General features: G+C 32.1%; 1 protein-coding gene across 2 annotated transcripts; it reads right to left on the bottom strand.

The window, feature by feature from the left end:
• Positions 1–1,750: 1,750 nt before the first annotated feature.
• LOC112720820 (uncharacterized) lies at positions 1,751–5,809 on the bottom strand. 2 transcript variants are annotated; one of them, XM_072206814.1, is made up of 2 exons: positions 5,377–5,558; positions 1,751–3,858 (listed from the first exon to the last, which is right to left on the bottom strand). In XM_072206814.1, exon 2 carries the CDS (start codon positions 3,848–3,850, stop codon positions 1,982–1,984), a length of 1,869 nt encoding a protein of 622 aa, XP_072062915.1. In that variant the 5' UTR covers positions 3,851–3,858; positions 5,377–5,558; the 3' UTR covers positions 1,751–1,981. The 2 variants fall into 2 exon arrangements, with proteins under 2 accessions (XP_072062915.1, XP_025627698.1); XM_025771913.2 differs by having other exon boundaries at positions 1,757–3,858; positions 5,415–5,809.
• Positions 5,810–10,270: the final 4,461 nt, after the last annotated feature.

Here is a 10,270-nt window from a genome sequence, read left to right as displayed (position 1 = left end):
AAATTTTGAACCTGTCTAAATTAATATTTTTATAAAAAATAACTACAATATCCTTATTATAAAAATAACTAAAATATCCCTAATATATATATATATATATATATATATATATATATATATATATAATTTTAAAAATTTTAAATCCTAACCTTATGACGACAGAAAGATAAAGGGCTAGAATTTAAGATTCTCAAAATTAATATATATAATAAAAATATTTTAATTATTTTTTATAATAAAAATATTGTAGTCATTTTCTATAAAAAATAATATTAATTTAGACTATTTTAAGATTTAATTCACTATTTTTTCAGTTAAATTAATTTGTCTGATTTAATTTTAATTAAAATAACACAGTTTAATCGTTTATATATATTAAATTTTAATTATTTAAAAATATCTTTAAAAAAATATGTTTTAGACGTCTTTATCAAGAAAACCAAAAAAGCTATTGCATATTCAGATATCGAGTAAAGACCTAATCCGGTCCTTGTCTATTTTTACGAAGGACAAAGCGATCCCTATCCAAAAAAAAAGGGACACTTCGACCCTCAACCTTTTTATTTTGGGACAATACGGTCCCTCTATTAAAAAATTTATTAAATAATAATAAAAATTAGTTTTGTAGGGGGTTTTATTTATATTTTGTGGCGGTTTTAAACCCCCATAAAAATCTTTTCAACAATATAACCAATTACTACCACTACTACCATTATCTTTTTCATTCTCATTATTATCACTCCTACCTCTATTATTTTTATTGGGTAATCATACTTTATCATCATCATTATCTCCTCTACCGTTATCATCACCAATACCAATATTATCAACATTAAAGTTCTCTTCTTTCATTTTTTATTCGATGTTATTTTTTTCCTTTAAAAGGTATTGTACTATAATTACTTTTTTTTTGTGGCATCATTTTTATCAATGGTTTTTCTTCACTTAACCACTATTGATGAAGGAATTTTTTTAAAAACAAAGTTATTAATAGTTTGTGGAGGTTTAAAACCCCCCACAGAATACAAATAAAACATCTATAAAACTAATTTTTATTATTATTTAATAAGTTTTTTAACAGAAGGACCGTATTGTCCCAAAATAAAAAGGTTGAGAATCGAAGTGTCCCTTTTTTTTAGACAAAGATCACTTTGTTCTTAGTAAAAATGAACAAGGACCGAATTGGATGTTTACTCCTCAGATATCCGGAATCTTAACTACGGGTTTGGGTGAGATTTTTTGTCCGAAAAATTGGGCTTGACTGTTGGACTTGAATGAATTTAATCTCCAGTTTTTGTTTTTATTTTCTTTTTGAACATAAGCCCAAAGTTTTGTTAGAAAGCTCAAAAACTTATTGCACTGAAATTTATGGCTAAACTCCACGTTAATAACATTAACTAGAGATTAAACAGGTCAAACTTGACTTAATAGAACTAACTTAAATTGGTTCAGCGGTCAGCTCACTCTTCTACTTAAATAAATATTGAAAGTTTGAATTATGTATATAACAATTTATTGATTAGTGGTAGACCCTTAAATAAAATTTAAATTCGTGATAGATTAATTTTTGACCTATCGAATTAGAAAATACCACGAGGAATCCAAAAAAAACTGGACTTAATAGGTCAACACCATATACACATGTGACTTCCTCTCTCGTGAAGACCACACGAAAGTTCCCTACCCACACTAGAACACACTAATATAAGGATAAAAAAATAAAAATGTAAATAGTAAATTTCTATGTATTGTTGCTGTAAAAATTAGTTACACTAACATCCAATAAGTTGTTAAATATACAAAATTAAATAACTTTACATTCACTCCACTTGTAGATAAAAAGGGGCAAAGAAAAATAAAAAAGAAGGGATACTCTATAATGGAGGGCTGAATATGGATAGATAAGTTTCATTCTTACAAAATAAAAGATAGAAAGTGAAACCATGTAAGATGAAAAGGAAAATATTTACAAAAAAATAGTTTAGTCAATATCTAGTGCCTCTATTTTATGCATCAATCGCCAATCTTCAATGTTTGTCCCTTTGCTCAAATCCAAGCTTGGAAATGTCCTCTTCTCTAGCATCTCTATTATCCTGTGGGTTTGACCAAGCATGCAAACCGCATATCTCACACTCTCCTCTCTTTCTTCAATGGCACTGTTCAAGCACTTTGTGGATATAACATGGGGCAAGTTTGTGAGACATGCACCCAATATATCACATATCATTTCTGTTAATGCTTCAAACAACCTCTCTGAGCTCATGATTTCATTGTTTAAGAGAGAAGTTTGGCTTATTCTGTACATGGAGTTAGATGCCAATATCTTGATGGGCCATGATGAAGGTGCTACCCTATTGCATATGTGTCTATATTTTGCTTTGAATTTGTCATACCTGATTTTAGCAGCCTCAGCTAGTGTCTCTATTGTCTCTTTGGGACTCTTTCCTTGAAGGGAGAGCTTATAAAGATCCACATCTAACCACTTATCATATAAATCAACTCCAAGCCACACAATATCTGCTGCCATTCTCACTTTACTTAATTTTCCTTCTTTGTCCATATTGTTTTCTATGAACTTCACATAGAGGAGCCCTTCATTTAGAGCTCCTATCAAGTTTTTCACTTTGAGCCTATTGATGTTTGGAATTGCAACTATTATGCTAGTTAGTGTTACTAAAGGAAGTGACCAACCATATAGGGCTTCCACAGGATGCAAAGATAGAACTTGGTCACTATCAAATGTTGCTACCCCTTTAAACCCGTGCAAGACAGAGCATTTATCTTGTATTAGCTCAATGATTTGTTTTGGCTCATTCTTCTCTCCTACATGAAACCAATGATTAGTCGCGTCACGGTTGTTTCTCATCATCACTTCAACTAGCTCTTCCTCGCCTTCAAGATGAAGAACGAAACGCTTTAGATCCGGCTTTGACTCTGCCCCTGAGCTAATGCTTGAGACGTTGTTATTAAAGTTGGATTTCAATCTCTTGCACCGCACGTAACACTCCAAAACCAAGCACATGAGAGATATTGAAATGAATTGTGTTGCTTTGCTCAACAACACAATCCCCACCTGCATTTTAATGAAGAGATTAAGTAGAAGCAGTTTTGCATCATGGGCTATCTTTCTAAACTGCCTATTCTGAATTCGATAACCAAGAGGCCTTTCTTTCATTAGTTCTAGTCTATCAATCCAATACCCTTCTACTTGCAATCTTCTCTTGCTGTTCTTATGTCTCACATTTGGCCACCTATAACTTATGGCAGTGAACCATCTGAATGCAGGGGCAATAGTACCAACTGCCACTGCAGCAACTTGAACTATGAGAATCAATGTGGTAGACCATTTGTAATCGCTGTCGCCGGAGCAGAATCTTAAGGACCAAGGCATCAAGTAAGACCGAAGCATTGCCTCGGCTAATGCCAATGTACTTAGAAGACAGAACGCACCGGATGCAGTGCATGTTACTGACCTTCCAAGAACAAATTGGGGGCTACTAGTGTGTGCCATCATCCAAACCCTCATCAATTCATCTCTAAGATTGTTGATGAGTTGTCCAGTGTCTTCCTCCTCCATTCGGCTTAAGCTTTCTTTAAGCATTGCCTCGTTTGTTTCGTACTTCAGCTCCAAGTAATGCTTCATCTTGGGAATTGCTATGTCTAAGGAGAACATTGTCATCAAGAGAATGAGCATTAGAAGTATGATGACAACATGTTCTGCCCAGAATACATAGATAACACCAGTAGCAAATTGGATGCAGATGTTCGCAATCATGGTGATCACAAGTATTCCCATGGCCACAACATTCATCATCGTCTCTTTCTTGTCCGTCACACCAAGAGAAGGCATGGAGTTACCTATTAAAGAGATGGAAATGGGAATTATCATTAATCTATATCTACGAAGCACCAACACTTACAGCCTTATAGGATACGGTATATATATATATATAGTAACTTTTAGATAAATTGTAACAATATTAATTTAATATTAAAATACAAAATAAATTTTTAGATATTTTTAATATTTTTAATTATATAAATCATATAAAATAATTTTTTTATTAATAAATGATAATATATACTATTTATAAACTCATTTTAAGAGCATAGACCAAGAATAGTATTGAACACGCTGATATATGATGATATTTAAGTGTGTATATATTTTTGGAGAAGTATTTTTTATTTTTTTTTATCATAATTCGCGTGTTGCGAGAATGTCGAATCTAAAATGTGTTTAAAATATAGACATTACAACTCAACAAAATGTCCGTCCGCACTTAAGAAATCCATATTAATCCAAGAAAATCTCCATTATATCTTCTTGAATTTGGAAAAGAAAAAAAAATTGATCCCCCATATTTATGCAAAAAACAAATCCAGTAGAAATTTATTTCCTAAATTTAACAGAATGATCTCATGAAGAATTTAGGGAGAAATTTGTTACCCACTTTATGTTTCAGTAATTAAATTTAGTGTCTTTTATTTTACTTTATTTTTTGTTTTTTTTATACAAGAGTAGAAGAGTGCAAATGTGCGACAACTTTTTTTGGTGAAAACAAATGTGTAAACAACTGATTTTCATAATTAGGAGTAGCAGAATTTAGCTACTCTAACTTGCTTATTAAAAAATGTTAAATGACCAATATTGTAAAATGATATCAGATTTGTGTAGTAAGCAATCGAAAGAAGAGAGGAGAAAGAGAACTAAAGCTGATGATAAAGTTTAAGCAGATTGAAAAAAAGACAGGAAAATAAAGACAGAGAATTAGAGAGAGATTTGGATGATGAAATTCTGAATTGAATGGATGAAGCATCAATGCATCATGCTTCTACACTATAAATATACACTATATATATCTATACAATGAGTGAGGGATAAATAACTAGCCGTGAATTAATTCTATCAAACCTACCAATTATACAAATTAAAAACTGCCTAACAACTTTCTGTATCTAGCATTTGGTTGCATTTCAACTTTATTTCAGTTTCATTTTCAGGCTTGTTATATTATGTTTCAAATATTTTTAGTAAAAGAATAGAAAATTAAGTAATGTTGATTTATATACAAGACAAATAAAAGAAAAATATTGGCCATATTACTTTTGTCTTGAAATAAAATGTGCGCAATCTAATTTCTAATAAGGTGAAAACTCGCGTGCAGTTATCTTTATATGAAATTGATAATCGAAAACCGTTAGATGAATTTAGTTAAATATGTCAAATTATCTAATAATTCTTGACTATCAACTTCACTTAAAAACAAATGCATGTGAGTATTCACCTCCTAATAAATTAGCAGACGTTATAACAAATACAGCAAAATATTGGTCCAAATTTGTTAGTGTAGCAGTAACAGAATTTGTAACTACCTTAACTAACTTGCTAATCAGTAATATTACAATATTACCCATGATTGTGCAGGTGAATGCACTGCTGGTGAGTTTTGCTAGCTGGTCAGAGCGCTGAGGCATGGAAGTGTTGAGATCCACGGAAAGCTTCAGCGCAACGCCAATGAGAGTCAAGGTGGTGGCATTGAGGCAGAAATATTTGCAGGGGAACCACAGCTTGCGGCCGCGAAACCCGAGCACGAGATCGGCGGTTACTGCTATGAGGCAAGCAAGGGATGCTGCTGCTATGTATATTCCAATCCATGGCATTGGCTTGCTGAACTTGTCATCGTCCATGTACCCGTCAACGTTGCACCCGATTATTCCCATCTTGTTACAAATTCTCTTTCTCTATCTCTATCTCTTTTTTCATATAATGTTTATAGCTTTGATTTGCTTCTTCTGCTAAAGATATATAATTATAGAAGAAGCTAATGATGTGGAGAACATGATGTAATTACGAATATGTTCTTAGTTCGGACTTGCAATAGAACTACGATTAAGACAATTTTTTTTTTGAATTCTTTTTTGGTAGGGTAAAATATATTTTTGGATAAAGTATATTTTTATCTTTAAATTTAATTTTATTCAATAAAGTCTCTAATATTTTTTATTCATTTAATTTTGTCGTTGATGTTTTTGATTTGTCTCAAAACTATTCCTAAAAATTTTTTATTTTGTCTCTAAAATTTTACATAGAATAACATTTAGAAATAATTTTGATACAAATCGAAAATGTTAAGAACAAAATGAAATGTAACTAAATTTTAAAAAAATTTAGAAACATTAGAGATAAAAAGTATATTTTATCCTATATTTTTTATTTTTAATATTTTTTATTTGTGTTAAAATTATGTTTAAATATTAATTTTATGTAAAATATTAGGAACAAAATTTAAAATTTGTAGATAGATGTTTTGGTATTTTGCAAGGGTATATTGATATTGATAATAGTTTGATTTACGTCAATAACATTGTTGACTAATATAACTGTGATATACTATACAAGATCATATTAGGGTGCTGTAGAAGGATGTAGTAATGAATAATGTTTGTTTATGGAACTTTGATTAATGAATTGACATGGCGGACCCGCCAAATGAGGTGGGAACTAAACTGGGGTTTTCTGTGTATTTAGACGGACTAAAATCATCTGCTGTCACTACTTTTCGTTGACGGATATGAATGTACCACTTGGAATAATATTAGTGTTAATTGAGAAATGATTTTTCTACATTTTTATATCTTTTATGTGGAGTTTTTAAATAAATGAAATAGATATAATAATTACTAATATATATAGAGGTGAAAATATTTATACGTTTGTCTTAAGTTAAATTAGACATCTCGTTTAACTGTGAGAAGGAGATAGATATTTACATATATATTGTGTTTATACTATAGGAAATATTTTAAGTGCATCGGAGAGTACCGATGCACTAGTTATTTTAACCGTTGATTTTAATTAATATATATTATATATATTTTTTATAATTTAGATCAACGGTTAAAATAAATGGTACACCGGTACTTCCGATGCACTTAAAATATTTCCTATACTATAATAGGAGATACGAAACAAACGTGATACGTTTTCATAAAAATTTGAACATTTTTTGTTTTAAGTACACAATTGTATTATGGGCGATGATGGAGAACACATCACGCGAAGATGGTTTATGCGTAATTTCTACAAGTCTTCAACTAACAAATATGTATTGTGACAGATTTGACAGAAATGACACCAGTTGTTTGTTTCGTATGAAAATAAATTTATACATATTGATACATTTAAAATATAAACAAATAACAATAAGTTATATAAAATTTATTTTTCATATCAACACCTAATTTTTTTTAAAACATATATATATCACTACTTTTATTAAAATATCTTTATAATTTAATAAAAAAAATTTATTTAATTTTTTAAAAGACTTAAATATTTTTTTTATATTTTAGACAAAAATTATTCTTCTAAATTAATCAAATTATTTAATTTTACAGTTTTAAAAATTTAAATAATTAAAAAAACACATTTAATTATTTATCTCTACTAAAAGAGATTATTTCAATCTTATTGACATCCTCTATGAACCCTAATTAATCATTCATAACAAATTTTTTTTTTTTAAAATATTAAAAAATATCACTTGTTCTTTGTTTTCTTGAGTTTCTCACCCAACCTTCATATCTTTTCTCTGTGTTAGTGTCTCCCTCTCTTCTCTTTAAACTCGTCTCTTCTCTCCGGTAAAGAAGACGAAGAAGCTTTCTCCACGGCGCCCTGCCAAGGTCAACGCAGCATTCGTCGCGCGCCTCACCTAGCCGAGAAGAACGTCGTTGCGTCAGAGAGCGTCGTCATCTTCCTCGTTCCAGAGAGCGTCGCTAGCCTCTTCCTTCTGGTAACTCCCTCCTTGTGATTTCTGTAATTTTAATTATTATAGCATTGTTATGATTTTTGTAATTAACGTAATTTGGTTTGATTTATGTGATTTTATATTAGTTATTATTAATTTTGACAAAATAAAAAACTTAAGAAAATTGTATTTCTCAATCTGTTTCTCAGAACCCTTCATATGCTAGTAAAGAAAATTGTTATAAGATTCTGTAATCGAGAGTTTCATCGTTTTTCATATGACTCGGGCTTATAACCTAATGGGTGGGCACGACAATCGGCAAACCATGACACTATGGTAGAAATTAGACTGACAATGCAGTTGCTTTAGGGCCTTAGTGGGGGTTTCTTGTCAAAAATCAAAATTCCTCATTTTACACACACATATTTGGTAAAGAAACCCATCAATCAAAATCAAATCAATAATCAATAATAATCATAAAATCCTAATCACTACAAATTTCTTCAGACCCTTTTTTTCTCTTTTGTGGAGCTTTACCAATTCTCAATGGAGGTAAATTCTATAACTATTCAGTAGGGGTGTAAGTTATCGAACCGGACCGAAAATTATCACAGAACCGAACCGAATTTTACAACAACCAAAAAAACTGAAAAACCAATTTTTTTGGTTTTTTTGGAACTAAATCGATCGGTTCGGTTCGGTTTTCGGTTGCCTTTGCAGAAAAAGAACCGAACCGTACCGAACCGAAGAATGAGAGTTTAGTAGTGTGTGTTTTTACTAAGTTACCCTTTAACCTAGGTATAAAAGGGCCAAGCACTGCAGCCACAAGCCCACAATGGCACAACCCTAGCTTTCTTCTTCTCCTTTCACGCGACCTAAACCCAGTCACCCACACTTCTATCTCCCATTCTTCCACGGTTCCAGGGTCACCGCCGCTTCATCGCCGTCACAGGGTTGCCGTCGCAGGGCCGGCACAACCCTAGCTTTCTTCTTCTCCTTTTACGCGAACCCTAAACCCAGTCACCCACACTTCTATCTCCCATTCTTCCACGGTTCCAGGGTCGCCGTCGCTTCATCGCCGTCGCAGGGTCGCCGTCGCAACAAAGCCAAAGCCGAGCAGCACTCCAATTCAATCCGTCGCCGAGCAGCAGTCTGTCACCGAGCAAGACGCCAGTGGCCGAGCAGTCCAACTCGAGTAGTACTCCAGTCACCGTCTCACCGAGCCCTCTCCTGCAAAAAGCAACCGAACAAAATCTTCTTCGGAGGTTAGATATGTTTTTCTTTTAATTGTTTTTGGTTCAGATATGTAATTCTGGGTTGAAAGAGTGTTTCTGTGGTTGTTGAGGTTTTTGTGATTTATAGGGTTTGATTGGATTGCTTGAGTTGCGATAAAAGGGCTTATTTATGCAATAATATTAGTCAGTATTAGGGATTTAGGGTTGAACTTCTTTTTCCTTTTGATTATAAAAAGTTTGGAAAATGCATTTTTTTTTGGAATCTGTTTTGTGATTTATAGGGTTTTGATTGGAAGGATTGATTTGTGATTAATGAAATAAAAACCATGTTTTTGCAATAAGTATTGGATTAGCATCGGGAAGTAATACTTTTGCCCTCTTATTACATTTGTTTATTTTGACATTTATAATCATGGAAAACGAACTTGTTTCTTAGAAGTTTCAAGTTTGCATATTCTATAAAGGGCATGTGCTGTCTGATTGGATAGAAATGCTTGAGAAAGAAAAGGTTTACTTTGTTAGAAACTTTGAATAAAATGGTTTTGCCTTTTAGTGTCTTTCTGAATATATATGGGTAGTTGTCTCTGAATGTGTATGTTTATTTAAATTCTGTTGATTGGCTTTAAAAATGAATTACTTATGGTTCTGTTTATGAGCTGCTTTGGTTTTGTTTATGAGCTGTGTATGAGGCTATGAGCTGCTTATGTCTTAGTAGATTTGTGTTGAATTATCTCAAAATAATGTATTGCAGTTAGTGAGTATTAAAAAAAAAATATAACTACTTCAACAGTTGGGTGAAAATTGCAAACGATCAAACTGTTAATGTATGGCAGTTAGTGAGTATTAAATAATACAAATAAACTAGCTAGTTGTGTATGGGCTGCTTATGTCTTAGTAGATTTCTGTTGATTGGCTTTAAATTCTGTTAAATTGCTTATGAGCTGCTGTGGTTTTGTTTTGCATATATGGCTACATATATATGAGCTGCTGTGGTTTTGAATACTAAATTTGTTGCTGGAAACAATACTTTTGGCGCTGTTGATGAGTTAAAATGCTAATTTTTTATTGTTCTATATATACGCAGCCAACAAGCAATGAGGTGCCCAATGAACGGACGCCTGAAGTTGGGGGTGCCCAATGAACCGGGAAAGATGATGATGAGTCTGGTGTAGATTCAGATTAAGCATGGTGGCTGCTTGATTTTTATTTGGTTTAAAGTGGCTGTTTAGGTTTTTAGTATGTTTTAAAATTTGTTTGTTGTTGTTGTTTGCTAGACATTTTTAA

Source organism: Arachis hypogaea, chromosome 11 (genome assembly GCF_003086295.3).
Source record: "Arachis hypogaea cultivar Tifrunner chromosome 11, arahy.Tifrunner.gnm2.J5K5, whole genome shotgun sequence".
NCBI lineage: Eukaryota > Viridiplantae > Streptophyta > Magnoliopsida > Fabales > Fabaceae > Arachis > Arachis hypogaea.
Note: the sequence above shows the minus strand (reverse complement) of the source record. Positions and strands in the feature narration are given on the sequence as shown.

Coding starts and splice junctions, on each gene's coding strand:
- LOC112720820 (XM_025771913.2), bottom strand. CDS start 5,724: ATGGGAATAATCGGGTGCAACGTTGACGGGTACATGGACGATGACAAG. Junction 3,859..5,414: donor ATTCACCTGCACAATCATGG/GTAATATTGTAA, acceptor TCTCTTTAATAG/GTAACTCCATGCCTTCTCTT.